The following is a 26,009-nucleotide window of genomic DNA, read 5'->3' as shown; positions in this document are numbered from 1 at the left end:
AGGATTACTACTATGCCGTCGGTTTAAAAGATTATATCTCATAATTGAATGCGTATTATATTTGATCAAGAGATAAATCTCCAACTTAATCTAAAATAGAAAATCATATGGAAATGACTCATAGTCAATACCCATTAACTAAAATTATCTCACAAATTAAAATCTTAGCAATCGAACAACCACCTATTATGCCTTTGCTTTTCATATTATTAACTCCTCTTTCATTTCCTCTTTCATTTCATCATACCATGAAGAACCCTAATATTTGAGGACTAGAATGTCCAAAGCACACACCAATATTTCGATTATATTTTGGTCTAATCAACAATCCTACTCATTGCAATTGAAGTCGAACGTTTTTTCCTTCTTTTCAAAAGATGATTATAATGGTTCCTCATTTATCCCTATGGTAACTTGAACTCCCCATATTGAATGGAGGAGGCGCGTCTTACTATCTAAACTGCACTCCATCGTTGCATGGAAGTCGAGGTAACTAGCTAAGAATTCCCACAATAAATCATCTTCAATATACGGCGTGATCTCGCATGCAGTAGCGACAAAGAACAACAAAGAATTATGTGGTTTGGCAAATGCCTATGGCCCTATCCTATGCCCACGGGTAGAAGAGTATCTCTATAGAAAGAGGGAATATACCCAGATTAATCCAGAAGATAGATCCCTCAACTACTAAGAATGAATTTCTTTGCGCATGTAGCTAAAAAATGCTTGACAATGTCGGCCCATTGGCCTCGTGAATAAGAATTTTTAAAGTTAATATAGTTATATCGGTTGGGTAGTGATAAAATGCAAGCTTATATATTGTACAAACTCAAAACTTCAATACAGTATCAACAGTGTAAAATTTCAAAATTTTAATGTCAATACAGTATCAACACAATATCAACACAGTATCAATCATTGACTACCGTTGAAATTCTGTTGACATTTTCACGTTAATGCTTTTTTTTGATCTGTTGATATTTTTCAATGATCCATATCATAGTTTTGAGTTTGTACTATATTTAGAGTTTTCATTTGATCACATTCCTATATCGGTTAATCTAATTATTTGTTAAATATCGTTTATGAATAACCGAATTTTTAATCAGTTAAATTTCTATTCTCTATTTAGGCAATTTTTCATTTGGTTAATCGCCTATTTTGATTGAAATCGTCTGAATAACACAATTAGAACATATGAGCGGTTTCATCAATCATACTCACCTCAGAGCATCATTAACGCCAATGGGCCGGGCCGCAACTCGCAAGTCCCGACCAGATTTTAGCGTTGGAGCGTTTGGAGTCACGACCCGGGACGGTCCCGAGGACGCAGTTGCGTCCCTGGGCCGCTCCCGAGTCTTGTCCCGGCCTAGCGTTAAAGTGTTGGGCCGTGCCGCGGAGAGTCCCGGCCCGGCGTTATTTGGGGTTCGGGCCGGACCGGGACTCTACTTCATAATTTTTTTTATTTTTTTTTAAATTCAAAAATTTATATATAAATACCACTCTTCCATCCATTTTCATATTACTTCAACTTCATTTCTCTCACTCTCACAATAAAATTCGAAAAATGCCTCCTCGCCCTGAAGGTCAACGAGCAATCGAAGCTCAAATGGCTCGAATGTGCGATGCCCGCAATCCAAGAAGAAATCAACAACGTGGTGGAACGCTATCAAGCTGCTATTCAAGCGTGGAACGAGCAACACGTCCGGGTACCGCGTACTCGGATGTATATCCACCGAGACCGTGAACAAGCTGGTTTGCGGCTTTTCATGGATTATTTCTCTGCAGATCCTCGATGGAGTGATCAGATGTTCCGTCGCCGGTTCCGGATGCGGAGGCATGTGTTCCTGCGCATTGTCAACGCAGTTGTAGCTCGTGACGCGTACTTTATGCAAACCTTCGATGATGTCGGGCGACAAAGTATATCGACTTTGAAGAAATGCACATCCGCCCTCCGCCAACTCGCTTACGGAACAACTGCAGATATGTTTGATGAATACCTCCATGTGAGCGAGCATACTGGACGCGATTGCCTAGCCAAATTCTGTCGGGCAGTGATCGAAGCATTCAAGGACACAAACTTGAGAAAGCCAACGTCCGACGATGTTCGCAGATTGGTGCGAATGCACGAGGAGACCCACGGCTTCCCGGGGATGCTGGTCAGCATCAACTGTATGCACTGGCAGTGGAAGAATTGTCCAATGGCTTGGAGAGGAGCATTCACTAGCGGGCACAAGGGCACACATCCAACGATTGTGTTGGAGGCCGTTGCCGACCAACGGTTGTGGATCTGGCATGCCTACTTTGGTGTCGCTGGGTCGAACAACGACCTCAATGTGTTGAACGAGTCTCCATTGTTCAACGACTTGTGTGCCGGGTAAGCGCCTACCGTAGAGTTCATGGCCAACCACCGTCGGTACACTATGGGGTACTATCTGGCAGACGGGATCTACCCTCGATGGCCCGTGTTCGTGAAGACCATCACATGTCTGACTACGGATAGGAAGAAGTTGTTTGCCAAAAAGCAAGAGGCGGCTCGGAAAGATGTGGAGCGCGCATTTGGAGTCCTTCAATCACGTTGGGCTATAGTGAAGGGAGCGGCCCGTGGTTGGCACCGTCCCCTAATCGCCGACATCATGTATGCATGTATTATAATGCATAACATGATCGTTGAGGACGAGGGAGAAAACGTCACTTTCTGGAGCGACGATCCGCTCGCCAGCGCTAGCAGTAGCTACACTGTTACCGATCCGCCCGTGCAAGGTGTTCCTCCCGACGTGCGCAATGTCATGGCCCGTTCAGCGGCGATGCGCCAAGAAGATCAACACACACGCCTCCAAACGGATCTAATTGAAGAAATTTGGAACCGCAATTGACTTATGTATTAAAAAAAAATTTTGAATTTTTAAATTTCAATATTGTAATTTTCTATTCTCCGACTGAACAATGAATTTTTTCGGTTTTAATTGTTCAACGTATTCTATTTTATGAGTAAAATAGGTAGTAGTTGTAAATAGTGCAAAATAATAGTTGTGCCCCGAGTTGTGGCCTGCGGTGTTAATGGAATTATGGCCTAGAATCCCAAATTTAAAAAAATGATGACGAGGAGGAGACTTACTACCCAAATTCGAGATAGGGTTAAGGATCCTCTTAGTCCTTGAAAATTTGCATTCCTTGTCCGAAATATTATTCAGTCTCTCTATCCGTGTCATATAATTCTGACGTCACATAAATAAAAGAAAACTCTTGACGCCCCCAAAATACACATACACAGCACACAAAATGAGTTCGGCCCCAAAACCTGATGTTAACAGCAAACTACCTATGCTCTAATAAATAAAAAGTTGTGTGGACCACCTTGGGCCACGTGTCGCGCACCGAGTTAGGATTGTCACATGTGGCGGCCAATCGGTAACCACATAATATTAGATCACTGTAAATCCTCGGATCTATTCTGATCGGACGGTGTAAAGGAGAGTGGCGCCCCGCTAACCCTCGGCGGGTGATGTCTCGTCGCTTTCGAAGAAGGGCCAACAATAACGACGTGGCCACATGTGAAGGATTAATCGTGCGCCTATGATTTTCCCTCCAGTTCCACCAACCAAACAAGTTGATTCGCATTCTCACAAACACCACACAACCGAATTCACAAACCCAGCTGAATGAATTCCAATCCGCCGCCGTCTCAGCTCTCCGATGCCTCCGCCAAGAAGGTCCGGAAGCCCTACACCATTACCAAGTCCAGGGAAAGCTGGACGGAAGAAGAGCACGACAAGTTCCTTGAAGCTCTTCATCTGTATGTTTCTCTATTTCTCTATGTTCTTATGCATCTTTGGTGTTTAAATTGGTTACAACTCCAACGTTCATGCTCAAATTCAGATTCGACCGTGATTGGAAGAAAATTGAAGATTTTGTTGGCTCAAAGACAGTAATTCAGGTGCCAAACTCATTTTATTTAGGCATTCATTTTCAAAATTGGCGATTTCAGCAATCTCTCTATATTCTGTGTTCTGTATCTGTGTATATATAGTTATAAACAAGTGCTAAAGATAATTAATTAACTTTCTGAAACATCTGGGGAATATTGTGGCATCACCTTGCTGTATGAAATTGAAGCTTTAAATCTTACATGTGTATAAATTATGGTCTCGATTTGGTGTTTCTAGTGATTGGCTCTGAGTACTGCACATGATTTCATTTGAACTAAGAAATCTTACTTACTCCTTATTTATGTGGATTTTTCTCGTTTGATGTTTTGAATACATAAAATAATTTTGAAATGTTTGTTGACAGATTCGGAGTCATGCACAAAAGTACTTTCTAAAGGTTCAGAAGAATGGAACAGTGGCTCATGTTCCTCCACCTCGTCCTAAGAGGAAAGCTTCTCATCCATATCCACAGAAGGCACCCAAAAATGGTTGGTTCCTATGTGACAAGATAAATACTACTATAACTGAGCCTGAAGTTTGTATTTCTGAAATCCTGAACTTGCTCTTCTCATTACTCTTTTTGGTAGTTTTGGTGCCCCTGCAAGCATCAATGGCTTATCAGTCTTCTTCTGTGAATTCTATAGCACACGGATATCCGACATGGGAGGAGGCTTCGGTGCTTGTGAACAATGAAGTGCCTGGAAGCATGCCATCTGAAAATGAATACAATTATCTTGGAGTTGAAGGTTTGTATATAATCTATTACTAATTGTTGCTGTTGGGTGTGTATGATTGTCATAAAAAAGGAGAAAAAAGGAAAATAATGATGTACTTATCAAGTGAATTTGCTCTTACTATGACATGTAAACATTACTGATTCAGCTGATATTGGATCAAAGGGGGTTACAACTATTAGTAACTGCAGCATGAATGCCTTTGGAAGTTCCCCGAGAGCAACACCAAGTTCTGAGTTACCAAATCAGGGAAAGCAAGGCTCTATTCATGGTAAACTTACAAACCTTGCCTCTAATTCGTTCTAGTTACATTATCCCATTCTGATTTCTCTCTTTCATCCTTTTGGCCTCCAGATATTTGTTGTTCTTATGGGTTTTGAGTCAAGCAGCCATATTTTTCGTTCTCAACTCCTGCTTTGTAACAGTACTAATTCACTTTTTGTTGCTTATCATTGTTGTGACTTATGAGAAACTTCTAGTTAGTTACTGCTTCCTTGGAGGTTCAAATTATTTTTTTCAATCAAATCAACCTCTTAGTATGCAGTACGAAATGAATGCATCATAGAGTATCACATGACCTGCCTATAGGTTTATCAATATATGAGGTTAATGCCGTATTTGTCTTTTCAGGTATTCCAGATTTTTCTGAAGTCTATGGCTTCATCGGTAGTGTCTTTGATCCAGATAGCAAAGATCATGTGCAAAAACTCAAGGAGATGGATCCCATAAATTTTGAAACTGTAAGCTCATATTAGCTTGATGTGGGTCATTTGCTTGTGAACTAATGATGCAGTTAACATCTTTAATATGAAGTCAAAGTGTTATGTATTCCTTCTTGCGATACTATATAATTTCTATATCAAAATGAGGATATTTACAACTGGACATACAACTGAAAATATGTGGTTAAGAAATGTAATAATGACCATCTCATGACATGGACCATCTATACCTAAAACAAGAGATGCAACTAATTCTATGCTACAAATAAAACAAAGATTAGCAATACTATCTCTGCCGGTGTTCTCCTTTCCCCATTCCCTTCTCATTTCAGTAACCTGAAATTTTGGTTAAGCACCAATAAGTATACGTTTTCCAAGTGGTGGGGGTAGAGAGGGCTGGGATTGTTGTCTGCTCCCAGATGCTTGTAGCCAAGGCTCAGTTTGTGTTCATTACTTGGTATTTTGATGTGCACCTGTAAATGGAGAGTTATTTTGCATCACATTTATTGAAAATTTGTATATATAAAAGATTAATTGCTTTATATTGATTTGCAGGTCTTGTTATTGATGAGAAACCTGACCTTAAATTTGTCCAATCCTGAGTTCGAACCAATTGTAAGTGTGCTGCCTCATCTGGTTGCCCCAACATTTTATGTAGAATTTTCTATCTTGCCTACAAGAAGTGCATAGGTTTCTGTTTGAGTGACATTGCGTTAAATGTAGTAGAATGAGCCATTTATATTCTAAAATAGACCGAGTAGGTGGATTAATTATTGACAAAATAGTAAGATGATAATTTTTCTTGAAATTCTCCTATTAGTTCATTAGGGCAGGCCATACATATCATAAATCAGTTGTTTAAGTTTTGCAACTCCAGAAAAATCTTGATTATTTGGTCTGAATCCCACTACTAACCACGGACCACTGGTTATCCAGAACCTTACTTGTACCTTTCCACCAAAGTTGGGAAGATCGAATTTGACACACAAGTGTTGATCACACACACAATTTCACCTTGGCTTCATGGAATATAATTCCAAGCTGGTATTGTTAATAGAGTTCTGCTATTCGTGTACTCTTCTTCCGGTTACATTTCGGCAGTAGTTTTTGGGGTTCCAACATAAACTTAAGGCATTTGTATATATCTGGATTATAAAGTTCTGTCGCATTCCCAAAGATGATATCTCAACGTCACTAAGCGGTTTACATATATATGTTTGCAGAAAGAGGTGCTATCATCATATGATGTCCACGTGAAGGAAGTACAAGTTTCACCTGGCACTGTGATCAGTGCTGAATGAGCTTACCGGCTTACCAGAGAGGACGATGTAACTTGATCTGTGTATAGTAACAGCTAAAGCATATATATGTTGTCTGAGTCTCTCTTGGCGGGCACGTAAGACCTTTATATACAAGGTAGAAACAGCCGGCCCAAATGACACCAGAGATGACAGGAATCATCGGCTTGATTTGTGTAGCCGAGCAGTTGCATGTGATTCCTCGGATCTCTTCTTTTGCCTCTGTTGTATAGAAAATTGTTTAGGTATGAGCATGACACCTTTCTCACCGATAACTTGTATTCTTTTCAATTTTGGTGCACTGCAGTCTCTTTCTGATTGGCTGCAGCTATGTAGATAAGTGAGATTGTAGTTCAGTTCTTGGTGTAAACTTTCTAGTATTGATAGTGCATCTTGAAGGCTGCTTACATGGTTCACTCAATCAAACTTATAAATGCGGGTGATGTTTATTTCATGGGAATCTGCAACCGCTAGCCAAACTCGCTTTCTCACTTTTAATATTCTGCTGGTTTAGTCTTTCCCACTTTTATTAACAATAACATAGTTATGTACTCACTTTCAATTGATCTTCTAAATACTGAAAAATTGCCAAATTCCATTTATAAAATATGTATAGTTATAAAGAATTGAGGAGTTTAGCAACAATGTACACAGTTCTTAAGCTTAAGCCCATTCAAATGGACCAGCGGCCTAATTCAAATGCGGGATGCGCACTATTAAAAAAATAAATCATTAATGGGCTAAAGAAGTAGGGCAAGCAAGCCCAATGAAAATGCGGAATGCGCACTATATATTACTCGCAGCTAACCTATTTTTTCACATTGAGCACAAAACCCTAACGCCGCCGCCCGGGAAAATGTCCGCCGCCGCCCGCCCCCTCGTCACCGTGCAGTCGCTGGAGAGCGATATGGCTACTGACGGAGGATCAGCCAGCCTTCCACTTCCAGACGTGATGAAGGCCGCCATCCGCCCCGACATCGTGAGCTTCGTGCACGGTCAAATCTCCAACAACGCCCGCCAGCCCTACGCCGTCTCCAAACGCGCCGGTCACCAGACCTCCGCTGAATCCTGGGGTACCGGCCGCGCCGTCTCCCGTATCCCCCGTGTTGCCGGAGGTGGTACCCACCGCGCCGGGCAGGGAGCCTTCGGTAACATGTGTCGAGGCGGAAGAATGTTCGCCCCGACTAAGATCTGGAGGCGCTGGCACAGAGCCGTCAATGTCACCCAGAAGCGCCACGCTGTCGTTTCGGCGATCGCGGCTTCTGCCGTTCCTTCACTGGTGCTTGCCCGCGGCCACAAGATCGAAGAGGTTCCCGAATTGCCTCTTGTCGTTTCCGATTCTGCTGAGGCCGTCGAGAAGACTAGCTCCGCTCTGAAGATCCTCAAGCAAATCGGAGCCTTGGCCGATGCTGAGAAGGCCAAGGACAGCCAAGCTATCCGCGCTGGAAAGGGGAAAATGCGCAATCGCCGCTACATTTCCAGGAAAGGTCCCCTTGTCGTCTACGGAAATGAAGGTTCCAAACTCGTCAAGGCTTTCCGCAACATCCCTGGTGTTGACGTGGCGCATGTTTCGCGTCTCAATTTGCTCAAGCTTGCTCCCGGGGGACATCTGGGGAGGTTTATTGTGTGGACCAAATCTGCTTTCGAGAAGCTTGATGAGGTTTATGGCACCTTTGAGAAGCCCTCGGAGAAGAAGAGTGGGTATGTGCTGCCCAGGGCTAAAATGCTAAATGCTGATTTGGCTAGGATTATCAACTCTGATGAGTTGCAATCTGTGGTGAAGCCGATCAAGAAGGAGGTGAAGAGAGCTCCGTTGAAGAAAAATCCTCTGAAGAACCTTAATGTCATGTTGAAACTCAACCCGTACGCCAAGGCTGCTAAGAGAATGGCTCTTCTGGCTGAGGCGCAGAGGCTCAAGGCCAAGCAGGAGAAGCTTGACAAGAAAAGGAAACCAATCACAAAGGTACCGCTCTCTTCTTTTCTTACATTTCTCTCTCTTATGATGACGATATCAAATTTTCTCTATGAAACTGAATTCCACGACTTGACTAAATTTATTCATTGTGTATAATATGGTGTGTTTAGCTCTTGCATAAGTTAATTGCTTTCCCTAGCTTGCTGTGCTCCAATTATTAGTAGTCCATTCCTTTACAATGTGTAATTCGTATTTTACGTTGGTTGTAATAGGAGGAAGCTGCATCAATCAAGTCGGCAAGTAAGGGTTGGTACAAAACTATGATCTCCGATAGCGACTACACTGAATTTGAAAACTTCACAAAATGGTTGGGCGTATCTCAGTGAGGAATTTGCATCTTGAAACGTTTTATTTTTTGGTTTGTACTGTTTTTGAGGTATGACTTAGAGTTTAAAGATAGTCACCAAGGTTTTGAAACCTGTCTTTTTTTTAAGCTTACATGGAGAGAGTTCTTGTTTAAACCTTTATTTACTTAATTTTATGTTTTCCGCCTCCACTTCTATTAGTATCTGTTTATTACGTTTGTTTTGTCTCTATCTTTTTCCAATCACACAACTCATATGTGGCACTAGTTATTTAGGCTACTTAGGGGTGTTTGGTTGCCAAGATTAAATCTCATGATTAATACTCCCTCCGTCCCAAGGTATTAGACCAACTTTCCCTTTTGGGATGTCCCAACATATTAGACTCATTTCATTTTTTAGCAAAAAGCATCTATCTTATTTTATTCTCCACCTACTTTTTTCTCTCTTCTCTCCCCTACTTTTTCCCTCTCTCATACTTTACTCTCTCCACTTTAACTATTTAAATATCAATTCCTTAAATCATGTGCCCAAAAGAAGTGAGTCTAATACTCCGGGACGGAGGGAGTATTATGTATCATGTTTGGTTTATAAGATTGAACCTTACAACTTAATCCTAGATGGATAGTGTTGCGATAATTAGTCTTAATCTCCTCCTCCAACTAAAATAATCCCACAACTTAATCCTAGATGGATAGTTTCATGATTATTAGTCATGGCAACCGAATGCCACCTTAGTTTTAAATCATGACTAGTAGTTTTAAATCATGAGTAGAGTAGGAGATCAAATGCGCCGCTGTTTCCTGAATTTACAAAATTGGTTCGTTTCTTTCTTAGTGTACATTTGAAATTTATGCATGTCGAAATTGTCACAAAATTCTAATTGCCGTTTGATATATTTGCACACTCGGGCTTAATTGATGGTCACATACAGGTCTTTGTTGAGATTACAACAACATTATTAAAACCAAACGATACCAGTTTAGACTAATGACCAACACATCGGATTATCAGACCAGGTTGCTTTGGCAAGCCCTCGATGAACAACTAAAGCTTCCTCTCTTCCCCGGCCTGACCTCGAGTTGTGATGGCTGCTCCAGTCCATTCCGATATCGCACCCAGTGTTTCCTTGCATGTCACCTTCCACGAGCATTTTGAGGGAAATTTCTTCATACTCAGTATTCAGGCATTGCATCCGCCTGAATCTTTACCAAGTTATGTTGGCAGATTCAGTAGTGCTGCCAGAGCTGTTGCATCATTGCCACCCTTTCGCAGCCCAGCTCAAGCGGGATGCCAAACATAACTTGCAGACGCCAAAGCTTGATTTTAAATGTCACCACCTGCTTATCTAATTCTTTCATCTTCATTGTCTGAATCTGACTTATCCTCCTCAAATCCATACTCGTCGCCTGAGCTTTGTTTGCAGTTCTCCTCACTTCATCCTCTCCTCTTTATTAAATTTGATACTACTGCCACTATAACCAGTCCCATGTGCTTGCTCAAACCCTTGATTCTCCTTTACCGCGAAGCCATAAGCTCTGGAACACTCTGTTCCCATAATTCTAAGGCTTTACCAAGATCCACTCCATATCTTGCATCTTCACGTGGTCCTCATAATGGCTAGGAACATCAAAATTGACAACTAGTTCAAGATCTTTGACATCTAAACCTCTAGAGGCAATATTTGTAGCAATGAATATACTGCAAACATTACTCTTAAAATCAGCTAATGTGGATTCAGAGCCTGTTTGATCCTTTTCACCATGAAGTGATTCACACGGATTTCCATATCTAACCAAATTGTTACACAACGCATCACACTTGTATTGGGTATGAACAAAAATTAGTATCTTCCCCTTTTCATACCATCTCCAGTTAGATGCCCGGCATGTTTGCTGTTGTCCTATGGGTTTCAATTTGTGTGTTTAAATGCTCAACGTGCAATATATGAAACTAGAAGTTTTCATTGTTATCAATAAATTACAACCTGAATTATCAACATCGACTGTTAAGTAGTACAAGACTTCAATGTTTTGGTGTGCTTCTTTTGCGAAGTGATATAAATGTTTATAACAAAATGAAATAATCGACGGAAAGTGTGATGTGAAACATCCTATATATACTAGTATTTTACAATGATTATCGATTAAACTAGAACGATCGAAGAATGAAAACTTAATGTATAGTTTGTAGTTTGATTTTGTAATAGAGATTGATGCAGTTGTGGGTGAGAAAATCAGGAGTGAGATGAAGACAGTATAGTTTTAGTAAGTGGGGTCGGGTCAATTATGGAAGATGAAACTAGAAAATACACAATGCAAACAATATTGCACCACGTAAGCCTGTGGAAGCCCGTGGAATTTAATGGAAGTTTCTCGTTCTTCTACTTGTACTTGTGAATATATATACACCTTGGACTTTTAGATCATTCCCAGCTTTTGCATTGCTAGCTTTTCTTCAGGCCAATTTATTTCCTTACGATAATGAAGAAGTATCCAGTGGTGAGCCGGGACTATGAGGCGGCGGTGGAGAAATGCAAGAAGAAACTCAGGGGTTTAATCGCAGAGAAGAACTGCGCTCCGATCATGCTGCGTTTGGCGTAATTAGTCTTCTTCCTTTCAACCTATTTTCATCAATCATCCTGCTGCATCCACTCCTTCAATTTATGTATCTGCATCCTACTATAGATTGCATGTGAAAACGATCTCTGAATTGCGATTCTAGTTGACGTCTGTTTGAATCATTAGTCTTAGTGAGATATTCCCTTTTAATATTCATCTTGAATCCAGATGGCACTCAGCTGGAACATATGATGTGAAAACAAAAACAGGAGGGCCATTTGGGACAATCAGGAACCATCAAGAGCTTGCTCATGGAGCTAACAACGGCCTCGACATTGCTGTTAGGCTGTTGGAACCAATCAAGCAACAATTCCCCACTCTCAGCTATGCAGACTTTTACCAGGTTCATTTATTCTTTCTAGATCTCCACTAATAAATTCCTCCTATTTTCATCACCAAAACAAAAACAAAACATTTTGCTCACTCAATGTAGCTAGCCGGTGTTGTTGCTGTTGAAGTAACCGGAGGGCCAGAGATTCCTTTTCATCCTGGAAGACCGGTAATTCTTCCTCCCTTATATTGGCTTGTTTAATGCTATTATGTTGAACACACAACACTATTTTTGCAGCTAAAGTTTGATCATGTTGAGCTTTGTGCTTATAAATTCTCTTTATACTTTTCACAACCTTTTATTTAAAGAATCTTAGAAGCATACGTTATGGTTCTAATTGCAATGCATGAATCATTGCTTCTTCTTCTTTTTTCTGATTGCATAACTAGCTAGTATATCTCGTCTGTATGTATGTCAAGTCATTTCTGTTTCAGGATAAAAATGAATCACCACCAGAGGGTCGCTTGCCTGATGCCACGAAAGGTAACACTTGCTCCTTGTGTGTAATCTGAAATTTGTTTGTGGAATTGATTTTTAAGAGAACCATCACTTGAATGTCAGGCACAGACCATTTGAGGGAAGTTTTCGGGCACATGGGACTGAATGATAAAGACATTGTGGCTCTATCGGGTGGACACACCCTGGTACTCCACGAAACAAAACATTAAATTGAACTAGTCTTTGGCTGATCACAGATAGCATTGAGTTGTGATTCTTGTTTTCAGGGTAGGTGCCACAAGGAGAGGTCAGGTTTTGAGGGAGCATGGACATCTAATCCCCTTATGTTCGACAACTCTTACTTCAAGTGTGCTCTTTGAACCTCTTGCTTCCTAAACTGTTTACATAATTCCTTTTGATTAATGAGCTTGTTGAACACAGGGAGCTTTTGAGTGGGGAGAAAGAAGGCTTGATCCAGCTTCCATCAGACAAAGCTCTGCTCGAGGATCCCATCTTCCGCTCCTACGTAGAAAAATATGCTGCTGTAAGATGATCTGCTGCATTGTACTGGTTTCCGTTGATCATAATTTGCTGATTGTATTCACATGCTTTTGTATTAGGACGAGGACGCCTTCTTTCAAGACTATGCTGAAGCTCATATGAAGCTCTCTGAGCTTGGGTAAGTTTTCGTTTCGCCCCGTTTAGATAAGCTGGGGGAATGCTAACATTCATCAATCAACATTTTGGAAGTTTGACTGTATATATGCAATGACTCTTTTATTTGTTGAGGTGCAGATTTGCGGATGCTGAGTAAACTATATGATGGGTGATCTGTGCGAATTATCAAATTATGGTTACTTTATTTTTGGGGCTATCCTTTTTTTTAGTTCAGTGCATGTGGTTTGCTTTGCTTGTGTGTAATCGCATCACATCAATAAATAGTTTGGTCGTGTGTTCCAATTCTTAAAGGAGTTAAAGTTCTATACAGAAACGAATATATGTAACATGTTTTAATGCGTGAGACCTTTTGGATTTGGAATTAGGTGATGGCTGAAAAATTAGTAGATGGTACTCCCTCCGTCTCAGTTTAGGAGTAAGAATTAGTTATAGCACGAGGTTTAAGAAATTGATGGAGTGAGTAATAAATGAACTGAGATGGTGGAGTATGTAATAAATGAAGTGAGTTGGTGGAAAGTAAGATGGTTTGACTTTTTGGTTTTTTATTTATTTTTAGTTTATTTTTATGTAAATACTAGCATTTGAGTGTAATTTTAATGAATAATGAGGTAAAATTTTATGTCCAAATATTAAAGATTCTAAATGTGACTCTTAAATTGGAATTGGAACGGACTTTTGTGGCAAAATGTGACTCTTAGACTGAGACGGATGGATATGTTTTATTTCTGTAGAATATTTTGCACCTGTAAAATTCTAAATGTTGAAGTTTTACTAGCAAAATTCTTGAAATGGGCTATTTAAGCATTTAGCAAATGTATAAACCAGACCCTTACTCTGTCCCCATTTAGCAGAAATCATCCAAAAATCGCCATTTTAATGTTCCAAATTGAGGTGTGTTTGAATTTGTAGCCAATCCTTTCAATGAATACCAAAACATTCTCAAATTTTGCCATCTAGACTTTTTGATAATTAATACCAATGGCATAAATAAAAAAAATGGCTAGGTTTGGGCCATACCCATCCATACATTCCCAACCGAGCCCATTTTAATTGCACCACCCTACATGTTTTCATTAGGATTTGATGAAATCATGAAAGTGACTAGTAAATTCGCTTTACAACTTAGAAAATCAAGCCAAGATTGTAATACAGTAGAAAAGTGTGGGAACTGGGAAAGGCTGGAAATACTTAAAGGTTAAGCAATAGCTTATGTATTAATCAAAGTCAAATCGGAGACATATATTTAAGTACGTTTGCAAAGTGACGAAGAATCCACAAATCTTGTTTCTTTAAAGTAACCCACTTTTATATAAACTCGTCCCAAACTTTTCCTTACTTTTTCATCTGGAATATGCTCATTTTAACTTCTTTCTGCACAAATAATTGATTTAAGACAATATTTTCGTTTGTAGAATTAAATCTGCATCTGCGAGTTGGAAGAATATTAATTTTACTCCTTATCTCCTCAAAGTATAGTACCATAACCTATCTACCTTATTAGTAATTTTTTTGTCAATTTTGTTGAAATATGATCTAATCAAGTCTCAGTTATAAACCTAATTACACTCTTTATGAATCAATGTACTTGTTTAGACTAAATTTTCATTTTTATCTAAAAATAGTTTATGTTAATTTTATTGGATCTACACCAATTTGATTGATACTACATCCCAGTGCTAAAAATAATGGCATCAGTGTTACATATTCTTTTTTATTTTCTTGCTTTTAGGTATGTATTTTTGGTTCTACCTAATCCAGAGGAAAATCAAAATTATAATGTGTCACTTTTTGCTTTATATTTTTCAATCTTGATTGAGTGGAAATGACTACAAGCCTTTGGTTTTCACACTCAAATTGCTAGATTAGGTATAATCATATCATGGTAATATTTTATTTTTCTTGATTATACTACCGTTATTATTGAGGGGAAGGGATGACAAAGGCTTAGAAAAGTTAATTGGCTTTGCAAAAATAAATTTGAAAGCTTAGTGGAAATACTTTTACGATTCGGAATGTATATCCAGTCCTATCATCTATCATTATTCCCAGTACTATATTTGTCACTTTAGCATTTAATAGTGAGGCTGATTTCTTAATTAATCTTACAAAAGTTATCTATATTACGACTTCTGACTTCAATAATTTATTTGATGAAAATTTATTCAAATATTACTTTGATGAAAATTTATTCAAATATGATTAACTTCAATAATTTGACTTCTGACTCCACCCTTATTTATGAGTTTGTTTTTCTTTTTCTTAATAAAATTTTTAAGCCCTTTTCAGTTTTCAATACTTACCAATTTTCCCATTAAGAAATTAACGTAAATTAATATCTAAATGGATTAGGAAAATTTTCAAGTACGCTCTCAAATCTCAATTTTAATAGATTAATTATGAGTTTATTAATATGACAAAAACAGAAACGGAATAAGTTTATTTAACTCATATTGTCACTCACTATAATTGAGCGGCATTTGACATCATTTATCTAATCACCTATTATTATATTAACTTTGAAATTTGTTAAAATCAAAATTTTTATATTGTTATATGTACATGTAAATAAATTCAGTTAAAAGCTTATAATTGAAAATTACAAAAAATATTCCCTTCCTAGTTCCATCTTGCAAGCCTAAAATCCAGCCACAGTTCTCTTTTTTCTGTTGTAAAGTTAGCAGCTCTATTTTTAGCCACACCACAATGCAGTCTTATTTTCATCCCAAAATATATCAATTCAATTTTTTTCATTTCAACATTTTTTTATTATTGTCGAGTACCATATATCTGTTTAATTTTTGATATTGGTAAAAATTAAATAAATATGGAAAACTACATAACTAACTTCCTGAATTTATAGACTTAAGTACGAGGAATCATATCATTATGTTCTAATTAACGAGTATTATCAATTTTATTCTTGAAAAAAAATCAATTTTGTATTTGGAAAAAATATTACTAGTAAATTAGTAATAGTAGAAATTAAGAAAGATAAAGTAGCAGCAAAGAGTTGGACCTGGAGTCCATTCAACACTTACTTTTTTGAGTTGTTTCAACACTTGAACTTCAGCAAAAAGTAACTAAACGTCTAAACCCACTCCGTCTTTCTCTCTTGTTCACATTTTACTTATTCAAGAACCTTCAGATTTTTACTATAATTATTGTTGTTACTGGAAAACTAGGATCTTCATCCACTTGTGCTCCAAATCTTTCTGTTTCTCTTTGTAATATAGTTCATGGCTTCAACTTCCTAGTACTCTTTCCATATTCATATTTGAAGAGAGAGGAGAAATGGGGTGTGCTGGATTTCTCTTCGTTTTCTCTCTTTATTCTCTTTACCTCATGGATGTTTCCACAGCCCAGATGCCAGGTTCCTCACTTTTTTCTCTACATGCTTTTCGATTTGGTTTCAATGTTTTTTTTGGTTGAATTTCTCGTGTATTTTCCACGGTGGGTTTTTCTTTTTCTTGTCATTATTTGCTAGTTTTCCCAAGATCTCTCCATCTTTTTTTATTGTCAGTTTTGTATAAAACGATGTTTGTTAGTGTAGAGTAAGTTGTATGAGTGGGACAATTAATATGGTGCCTTTTTGCAATTCGATCTGTTGTTTGCTAAGTAAGGATACCGTGTCATATTTAAGGTGCTGGAGAGTTATGACCTATTTGTGACATTTCCTATTTACATAATAAGGAAAATTTTCCACTGTGATAGATATATGACTTGCTATAGTCTCTTACTTGAGGTTGTATTTCACTGTCGTAGAGGATTAAAATATGTTGTTCAAGGGTTTAGCAAGCCTCCAATGTTACAGTTGTTGCTTTCATAAGCTTTATGATCTGATGTAAATCTGCTATCTTCATATATGTATTTACTTCAGGGCTCGATTTGGAGACAACCCCTTGCCCTGCTTAGTGCTTATATAGGCCTTTTTCATATAATCTTTTTAGTAATGTAGGTTTCCGAAACAAATAACTTTGTGAAGCTGAGATTCCTTTATGGCTTGCGGCATCACTGGCATGCTCCTGCTTTACTTCAAACTGTTCTACTATATTTTTGTTGTCACATGTTTTGTTTGAGCTGCAAATGCTGAACAATTCACTCAAAAACCAAATCATTGACATTCTTGATTAAATAATGTTAGCTTAGCAGGGACATGCTACCAACTTAGTGCTAGTAAATTGCTTCATGTCCTTTTGTATGTGTGGTTGATGAAGTGCAGAGGTTTCAATCGATATCATGTTCAATACAAACCATAGCTCATGTCATGGCTTGTTGTATATAAGTATAGATTTACTCGGGCCTGTTAAGTGATCGCATAAACTCATTTGAATTTACTCTGATACCCAATCACTATAACAAATGCAGGTTTTGTGAGTGTGGATTGTGGTGGTTCCAATAATTTTACAGATGAAATAGGTCTTGAATGGAGTCCAGATAACTACATGTTAACTGGAGATATAGTTAACATAGCCGTAGCCAATGAGACCAGAAAACAGTATAAGACACTAAGATCCTTCCCAGCAGATGATAACAAGTATTGCTACACATTCAATGTTGTCAGTAGGACCAGGTATCTCATAAGAGCGACCTTCTTGTATGGAAAGTTTGACAACAACAATGTGTATCCCAAATTTGACATTTCGTTTGGACCTACACGTTGGGCTACTATAGTAATTTCAGATGCTAATACAATAGAGCTTCAAGAGTTAATATTTCTAGCTACAGATCCTACCATCAGTGTTTGTTTGTCCAATGCAACAACTGGTCAGCCATTTATATCCACCCTTGAGCTCCGACAGTTTAATGGTTCCATCTATTTCCATGAGTTTGAGAGCCAATTTTACCTCAGTATGTCCGCAAGAATAAATTTTGGTGCAGAGAGCGACGAACCGGTCAGGTAGACCTGAAATTTGAGAAGTCCAACTTGCTTTCATTTTTATTCTTGGAATTGGAAGTCTTCAAAGTTTCATTTATGTCGTAGGTTTCCAGATGACCCATTTGATCGAATGTGGGAGTCTGACTCGGTGAGAAAAGCCAATTACCTTGTTGATGTTGCTCCAGGAACTGAAAAAATATCCACAAAGATGCCAATTGATGTCAGCAGGGATGAATGGCCACCACAGAAGGTAATGCAGACAGCTGTAGTTGGCAGAAATGGATCATTGACGTATCGCTTGAACCTTGATGGTTTTCCTGCTCCTGGTTGGGCATTTTGTTACTTTGCCGAAATTGAAGACTTAGGTCCAAGTGATGCAAGAAAGTTCAGGTTTATGCTCCCTGGTGCTCCTGATCTTAGCAAGGCTGTTGTTAATATCCAAGAAAACGCCCAAGGACAGTATCGTTTGTATGAGCCAGGATACTACAACATTTCTCTACCATTTGTTTTATCTTTCAGATTTGGGAGGACTTCTGATTCTACAATGGGTCCTCTGCTGAATGCCTTGGAGATCAATAGATATTTGAAAAAGAGTGATGGCTCTGCAGATGGTGAGTACGACCAAATTTTCTCAAACATGCAAACTATGTCTTTCTGTTTTGATGGATTTATTACAGTTGAAAAATAAAACAATTAAAGAGTTCTTATATTATCACGGTTTGTTCTCCTTTCGTACCCCAGATTTTGTTGGGAGTTGAGTCCATTTGAGCCAGGATCATTTGTTCTTTTCTGTTTAGTAGGTTGAGGAGTTCACTCTTTGAGTGAGGAACCTGGATGAGCTTCCTTTTACTCTCATTCTGTGCTTTCCTCCAAGTTGAATAGTCTCTAATTCATCGTAATTGCAGGACCAGTTTTGGCTGCTATAGCCATGTCTTATATATCATTTAAGTGGGCAAATGAAGGCGGTGACCCATGCATTCCAGCTCCATGGTCATGGGTCCAGTGTAGTTCAGATCCTCGGCCAATGATAACATCGATGTAAGTTCTGCTTCTTTCTTGGTTTAATGTTGTAATGACAATATCTGTAGGTTATTCTTCCATTTTAGTTAGAAGTTCAGAATGGATTACATTGCAACAGATAAATATGTTTGGTTGCCGACTTTTCTAACTTAACTTGAACCTGAAAATATGATGATCATCTTTTTCGACCATTTTTGTGCTTGTGCAGTAAACTGTCTGGGAAGAATTTGTCGGGAACAATTCCAGTAGAGTTCACAAAGTTGGGCGGCTTAGTTGAGTTGTAAGTTGCTGGCTCCACTGTTTATTATCCAATGCCACATTTGTTATCCCGGTTCATGATCAAATCTTGTGCACTTTTCATTGCAGATGGCTTGATAATAACTCACTGAGTGGTCCAATTCCAGATTTTTCTGGATGCCCTAACTTAAAGATAATGTGTGTACTCCAACTGTTCTGTTTATTTATTTGCTTTATGGCAACTGATTCATTGTTTCACTGTGGCAGACATCTCGAGGATAACCAATTGAATGGTGAACTGCCTTCTTCCTTGGCAGATTTGTCAAAATTGAGAGAATTGTAAGTTTGAAGAGCTCAAATAATATCTAAACTACTAGCTGTCTACCTCATTACATAACTTCAGACAGGATTATGGTGAAACTTCAATTTTCTGAAAATTCCTCCCAATAATTTAAGTTGTTCTTTATTCTTGCTTACCTGCTAATTACTCCAATGGGAATTTTGGTTTTTTACCGTGAAAGTGTTGCACTTCCAAAAAACCAATTTTCTGACAAAATGGCCAAATTGGTGTTGTTCAATGTATTTACTTAGTATTTTTTTTCTTACATGTATACTTTTCATTAAGATTTTACGGAGTCTCATTTTCATTGGTCGCAGGTACATTCAGAACAATTTGTTAGCTGGGAAAATTCCATCCGGTCTTCTTAATAAAGACCTGAGTCTGAAGTGAGTATATTAATTGTCAGCCTATTTACTTTGGACAGTGGGGTATATATCTTCCATGGTGAATATATTTTTCTGATCAGTTGTGAATATTTATGCTTATTCATGTAAAATGCTCTCTCTCTGCCTTAACTTACAAAATACGAGTAAATTCCAAATGCATTTCAATCTTTATCTTGAAAAGACTTCTAGTAAGTTGTTGCTCAGTCTCTATCTGTGACCTCTTAATCATCCGTGTTTCAGCTACACAGGGAATGCAGGCCTTCACGAGGAGAAGGGAAGGAGCCATAAGAAAATTATTATCATCGGGACATCAGTTGGAGCTGCTGTTATGCTAATTGCTACCATTACATCATACTTCTTATTACCCAAAGGAAAGAAGAAACCTCCTCGTAAAGGTTAGATTTAAACACTTATAACCAAGGTTTCACTATGTACATCAATCTTACTTGGATGAACACAATAATTTTTGCTATATTTGATTTCTGTTAGGAGAATCTCCACATAATTTACCTCCTCAAAAGCTTGCTTCTTCGCTGGATGATACAAATGCTGAAGCTGCTCATTACTTCACGTTGGCTGAGATCAAGGATGCTACAAATAATTTTGAGAGAAGAATTGGATCGGGAGGCTTTGGGGTTGTATATTACGGGAGACTGGCTGATGGTAAAGAAATTGCAGTCAAACGCTTGACCAATGATTCCTTCCAGGGGAAGAGAGAGTTTACCAATGAAGTACGTAATACTACTGTTTAGCTAGAATTCTGCTACCGTTTGGAGAATGTTAAAGCTCTTCAATAACTTGACTACACAATTATCGGAATGATTTATTGAAATTGCTTCCATCTTTTGAATAACTTTCTTGCTAGGATTTAATTTAAAATTTGCAATTGGTTTTCCATTAACATAATCAATTTCTATCAATCTAGTTGTCTATAAAGGCAGTAAAGAAGTTGTCTATAAATTTACACCTGATTTTGAAAAGCAAAGCCTAGTAAATGATTATCCTATGATATGTTAGAGATTTTAGTGTCTGGAAATTTGATATTCTGTTTCATGCATCTTCCAATTATGTTTCCCATTCCTGCTTCTTACTTGCTAGGGTAATGGAATCTTTATTGATTTGCCAATATATCAAACTTATTTACTTTGAAATTGTGGCATCTGTCACAGATGATTAAATATATTTAAGCAACTTGTGCTGGTTAATTTCATTTCTGAAATCCATAGGGTTAGCTTTTGCATAATTTAATGAACTGTGCAGTAGTGTTATATATTTCATTCTGCTCTCTCGGATACTGATTTGAGGTGAGAACAGGTTTCTCTTCTTTCAAGAATACATCATAGGAATCTAGTACAGTTTATTGGATGTTGCCAAGAAGAAGGAAAAAGTATTCTCGTGTACGAGTTCATGCACAAGGGGACTCTTAAGGAACATCTTTATGGTAAGTTTTTTCATCAAGATATGATCAACTAACCTGATGATATAGCTAAACCAATTTGGTATTTTCACAGGGCCCTTAACACTTGGAGGAGGAATTAATTGGATTAAACGCCTTGAGATTGCTGAGGATGCTGCCAAAGGTTGGTTAGCCAGATCTAAATTTCATCCATTACTGAATAAAACTCATTTTTACTGCATAAAAATTGGAGAACACCGGCATTATTGATTAGTAGAAAAAGCAATTTTGAAATGTTCTCCTTTTACTCGTTCAGGAATAGATTACCTCCACACTGGTTGTGTTCCAGCAATCATTCATCGAGACTTGAAAACCAGCAATATTCTTCTTGACAAGAACATGAGAGCTAAGGTTTCAGATTTTGGCCTTTCGAAACTAGCAGTTGATGGAGCTTCCCACGTGTCGAGCATAGTTAGAGGAACTGTTGGTTACCTTGATCCTGAGTACGTCTTCCTTCTTTTTCTCTTTCTTTCTTTACGAGTGTGTAGTATCATATCCAGTGGAATAGCAACAACTTGCTTGGTATATGATAGTCAGGTCTATTCATTGGTTTGCATTTAAACAAGAATTAATTATAAGCTCGGTTTACATTGTTGTTTTGCTTATGTTCACATGAGTCATTGCTCTTCCTTCACGCAATGCAGATATTACATCTCCCAGCAGCTTACAGACAAGAGCGACGTCTACAGTTTTGGGGTCATCCTCCTTGAGCTAATATCCGGTCAAGAAGCAATCTCTAACGAAAATTTTGGACATAACTGCCGAAACATAGTCCAGTGGGTAAGAGTGCCTCTTAGATTTCACGTTACTCGGCGTTTACTTGAAAAGAAAACTAAAAATTAGTAAAAATGATAATACTATATGTATCCTTGTGGGCAGGCAAAGTTGCACATTGAGAGTGGAGACTTGCAAGGGATCATCGACCCTGCATTGCACGAATACGACATACAATCGATGTGGAAGATAGCAGAGAAGGCGTTGATGTGCGTGCAGCCCCACGGGAGCATGAGGCCATGGATGTCTGAAGTCCTAAAGGAGATCCAAGATGCACTCGCCATTGAGAGGGGGGCAGAAGCAGTGAGGGAAGGCAGCTCGGACGAGATATCTAGGCGCTCGGCTCACTCGTCCCTCAACTTGGGCTCATTGGATATCGGCTCCAGCGACCACCACTACTTGGCCATCGATGAATCCATTGCACGCCCAACTGCTCGGTAAAATTATTGTGATAATTTTTGGTTGGATTGCTTTGCTGCTGCATTTAGTCACAGCCTGCTGCTGGGAAAAACTAAAACAGTTGGTGTAGATTTACTGTAAATTCCAGCCTTTTTTTTGCTCTTCATTTTTTAGGATTGGTCTATATATTGTTCATCATTCTTGACCATCTTCAGATTTTTTTTCTGGGAAATATATCGTGCATTCTGTAAAACTATAATTTTTTATACGATAATTAGAGTGAATAGTAGTGCCCTTTTCGTTTCTTTAGTTTTTCATATTTTTTGTATAGATGTTTTCTGCTTTTATCAAGTACTACTACTATATAAGTTATCTTTGAGACAAAGTTTAGACATATTGTTGCAGATATTTCTGCTTTTATTCACTCTTACACGATATAGTTTTCAAAAATTATTTCAAAATATATTCAAATTTAGTTTGATTTCAGCCACAATTTTACGTTCACATTTCAGCCCCAAACCTACAACTTTCACCATTTTTTTTTGCAGTTCTCTAATTTCATAAATTTAATTATAACTTGTGTTTTTTTCATGAATCTTAATTGTAATCTGGTGTAATAAAAAGTAATAGTAAGTAATAACTAAAAATAGTACTGTATTAATTGTTTTTACATATTTATATTGCAAGTATCGCAAATTGTAGTATATAATTACAAAAAAATTTGAAAACAGTGTTAAGTGTTTTAAAAATAATATACTTAGCAAGTATTGAAAATAAATACGTAAATAATGCAGGGGTGTGTGGGTATGTTTTGTAGAAAGTCGTAAATATTTTTGTGAGTCCAAATTGGAGAAGAAGCAGCAAGACAAAAATTTCAAAACGTCGTCGTAGATGAGGTAGACCGACAGAGGACACGTGGGGTGATATTGTAGAAGCACCCAACACCTAATCAAATAAAAACCAACGGTGCTGATAAACCTCAACTCCTTTCCAATCCCTCAATCTCAGTCGTCGTCTCCTTCCTCACTTCTCAACCCTACGATCCTTCCTCTCGCTCTCGCGCCCAAATTACAAAATTCGACGAATCCCCTTGCAGGTAACGGTTATCCCTCCTCTCTCTCTCTCCGCTGCATATCATCGTGACCTAGGGTTTCTTTTAATATGATAGATTCATGGCGGACGGGCACTCGTCGGGGAGCCCCATCTGTGGCAGCCACGACAGCGGAGGCGATCAAAGCCCGCGTTGCGGAGTCCGTGAGCAGGATAGGTTTCTTCCTATTGCGAATATCAGCAGGATCATGAAGAAGGGACTTCCCGCCAATGGGAAGATTGCTAAGGATGCCAAGGAGACTGTGCAGGAATGTGTTTCCGAGTTTATTAGCTTCATCACCAGCGAGTATGTCCATGGATTTTAATTTTGGCTCACTTTATTGCATTTTGTTGGATAAAAGAGCTGACTTGTTACGTATTCGAATTGGCTTCTTGGGTTTCTGTCAAAACTTGGGCACATGTATTTGCATTTAATTTTTCATGTGTTTATTTAGGTATGGGCATCTTGTCTGATCCAATTTTTAAAATTATTTTTTATGAGAAATTTGTTAATGGATAGCCATCTCCGATGTCTTTGGTCTTTCTATGTACATACATCATTAGGTTGTATCGATCTTTTTGAGACCAAAAGCTGAACCTTTTTTGGTGGGTGTGATGCAAGGGCAAGTGACAAGTGCCAGAGAGAAAAAAGGAAGACAATCAATGGGGATGATTTGCTATGGGCTATGGCAACTTTAGGATTTGAAGACTACATTGATCCTCTTAAGGTGTACCTGAACAGGTACAGAGAGGTAATTATGTCCTCATTTTTCCTTCTCCTTACAAGTTTCTTCATTTTTGTCTAAATAAAACTATTTTGTGTTGTGTTGCAACTGATAATGTGTGTTATCCTTTTCTGGAATCTATGATCCTGGACATCCTCTCGGTGGTGGCAGATGGAGGTGAGTTTATTCATATGTTTCTTCCAGTGAAATGAAACCTTTCTTGCTATAAAAGTTATTGATCTATGCTCAATATTTTTTTCAGGGTGATACCAAGGGATCAGCCAAAGGTACAGATGGATCTGCAAAGAAAGATGGATTACAGCAGCAAATTCCGACTTCTCAGGTACGCTGTTGAATGATGACCCAAAGAAATACTCAGTATATCTCTTTCGGACTTGTCTTTTTATAATGGATATAGATTTTAACGTACTGATTATATGTCAAATTTTCCTGCAATTTCCAAAGCTTCTTCACCAGGGTTCTTTTTCACAAGGCGTGAATTACATAAATGCTCAGGTATCTCGATCACTGTGCTTCTCATTGTCACTTAACGTCCTGTACATTCTATGTTTACATATATGTACAAACTTATTTCCTGTCTTGCACAAGATGAGGAGGTTCTTCAAGGAATTCTTAACTTTTAAATTGACTCTGGTTTGCATGTTTAATTCTTCATGGGACGTCCAGATGCACCATTTGAAAAACTATGAATAGCTGCAATATGTTTTCCCAATTTCTTTATTTCAAATGTATATACGTGGTGCTGAGTCTGCTGACTTTTTATGAGCTGTTCATAGAAAAGGGAAGTTTGCAAAAGTAATACTCCTTCTGTAGGCAAATTGTATGTTTACATTGAACTATTTGTTCTTAGATCTGTGCAGTTATGTAGTATCGACTGCTATTTATCGATGAAGTTAAATAACTTCAATGCTCAGACAATAATTTTTCGTTGAGGGGTTGCAAATAGGAAAAAGAAGGCCTTGAAATTTTCTAGCCAAGTATCAATAAAACATGCTAGTCTTATTGATCTCTAATCAATCCGGGCATATCTAACTTGTGGTTAGCCTCCAACCACGTGTGTGTTGTTCGAAGCAATATGCGGAATCAGATGTTTTGTGCTGATTGATAGTACTACTCTTTATGCGTTACATTTCCCAGTCGTTGGACAATGTGATTCTTAGCGCAGTTCCCTTTCTCATTTGTAGCAACAAGCTCAACACATGATGGTCCCGATGCGAGGCATGGACTAGAAATGGATTGTCACCTTCGGCCAAATTAAAACCCCTGTGCTGTTAAAGATTTATGTCTGTTGTATGCTGGTTTCACATTACTGCAAAGCTGTATTTAGTTTTAGATGTTGTAGCCGTCGGAGTCTGTAAATTTCTAGCTTCACAGTTTCGAGAGTCCTATCCATCTAAAGTTTCTATTCAATTAGGTTTGTATCCATCTAAAGTTTCATCTTTACTATTGATCGTGGGAGGTTTCGATATTCGTAATCTAATACTATATTATCATGTTTAACTTGTAGTGCTGTGATTGTATTCCATGCAGTCTTGCTCCATTGGAATATGGCTTTTAGGTTGTCTAATATTGGCATAGCAGCAAATACTTTCCTGGTAGTACTACTATTTTACATTTGAAAATTAATGTATCTACTAATTTTTGCATGAAAAATAATC

At 38.2% G+C, this 26,009-nt stretch overlaps 5 protein-coding genes and 1 pseudogene across 6 annotated transcripts; all 6 read left to right on the top strand.

Moving 5' to 3' along the window:
• The first annotated feature begins 1,625 nt into the window (after positions 1–1,625).
• Positions 1,626–2,876, top strand: LOC125206843 (uncharacterized; annotated as a pseudogene).
• Positions 2,877–3,551: 675 nt separating this feature from the next.
• On the top strand, positions 3,552–7,090 carry LOC125218918 (protein REVEILLE 8-like). 2 transcript variants are annotated; one of them, XM_048120724.2, is made up of 8 exons: positions 3,552–3,796; positions 3,880–3,937; positions 4,294–4,417; positions 4,574–4,675; positions 4,812–4,934; positions 5,294–5,403; positions 5,941–6,000; positions 6,609–7,090. In XM_048120724.2, the coding sequence occupies exons 1-8, from the start codon at positions 3,663–3,665 to the stop codon at positions 6,684–6,686; spliced, it is 789 nt and encodes a 262-aa protein (XP_047976681.1). In that variant the 5' UTR covers positions 3,552–3,662; the 3' UTR covers positions 6,687–7,090. The 2 variants fall into 2 exon arrangements, with proteins under 2 accessions (XP_047976681.1, XP_047976680.1); XM_048120723.2 differs by having other exon boundaries at positions 3,554–3,796; positions 4,517–4,675.
• Positions 7,091–7,492: 402 nt separating this feature from the next.
• On the top strand, positions 7,493–9,154 carry LOC125218917 (large ribosomal subunit protein uL4z-like). The gene is made up of 2 exons (XM_048120722.2): positions 7,493–8,646; positions 8,871–9,154. The coding sequence occupies exons 1-2, from the start codon at positions 7,540–7,542 to the stop codon at positions 8,982–8,984; spliced, it is 1,221 nt and encodes a 406-aa protein (XP_047976679.1). The 5' UTR covers positions 7,493–7,539; the 3' UTR covers positions 8,985–9,154.
• A 2,226-nt stretch (positions 9,155–11,380) lies between these two features.
• APX2 (ascorbate peroxidase 2) lies at positions 11,381–13,392 on the top strand. The gene is made up of 9 exons (XM_048120725.2): positions 11,381–11,559; positions 11,750–11,924; positions 12,015–12,080; positions 12,347–12,395; positions 12,474–12,556; positions 12,638–12,717; positions 12,792–12,894; positions 12,971–13,029; positions 13,146–13,392. Exons 1-9 carry the CDS (start codon positions 11,444–11,446, stop codon positions 13,162–13,164), a joined length of 750 nt encoding a protein of 249 aa, XP_047976682.1. The 5' UTR covers positions 11,381–11,443; the 3' UTR covers positions 13,165–13,392.
• Positions 13,393–16,095: 2,703 nt separating this feature from the next.
• Positions 16,096–22,819, top strand: LOC125220991 (putative LRR receptor-like serine/threonine-protein kinase At1g67720). The gene is made up of 15 exons (XM_089062517.1): positions 16,096–16,398; positions 17,394–17,925; positions 18,010–18,515; positions 18,810–18,942; positions 19,133–19,204; positions 19,291–19,359; positions 19,429–19,500; positions 19,819–19,887; positions 20,128–20,282; positions 20,377–20,618; positions 21,202–21,328; positions 21,399–21,467; positions 21,600–21,786; positions 21,988–22,123; positions 22,223–22,819. The coding sequence occupies exons 1-15, from the start codon at positions 16,320–16,322 to the stop codon at positions 22,556–22,558; spliced, it is 2,784 nt and encodes a 927-aa protein (XP_088918643.1). The 5' UTR covers positions 16,096–16,319; the 3' UTR covers positions 22,559–22,819.
• A 645-nt stretch (positions 22,820–23,464) lies between these two features.
• Positions 23,465–25,851, top strand: LOC125218149 (nuclear transcription factor Y subunit B-8). The gene is made up of 7 exons (XM_048119758.2): positions 23,465–23,612; positions 23,685–23,912; positions 24,228–24,357; positions 24,502–24,507; positions 24,593–24,673; positions 24,796–24,846; positions 25,536–25,851. The coding sequence occupies exons 2-7, from the start codon at positions 23,689–23,691 to the stop codon at positions 25,578–25,580; spliced, it is 537 nt and encodes a 178-aa protein (XP_047975715.1). The 5' UTR covers positions 23,465–23,612; positions 23,685–23,688; the 3' UTR covers positions 25,581–25,851.
• Positions 25,852–26,009: the final 158 nt, after the last annotated feature.

The sequence above is a fragment of the Salvia hispanica genome, chromosome 1 (genome assembly GCF_029641045.1).
Source record: "Salvia hispanica isolate PSC_SH4W2 chromosome 1, Shi_PSC_v1, whole genome shotgun sequence".
NCBI lineage: Eukaryota > Viridiplantae > Streptophyta > Magnoliopsida > Lamiales > Lamiaceae > Salvia > Salvia hispanica.
Note: the sequence above shows the minus strand (reverse complement) of the source record. Positions and strands in the feature narration are given on the sequence as shown.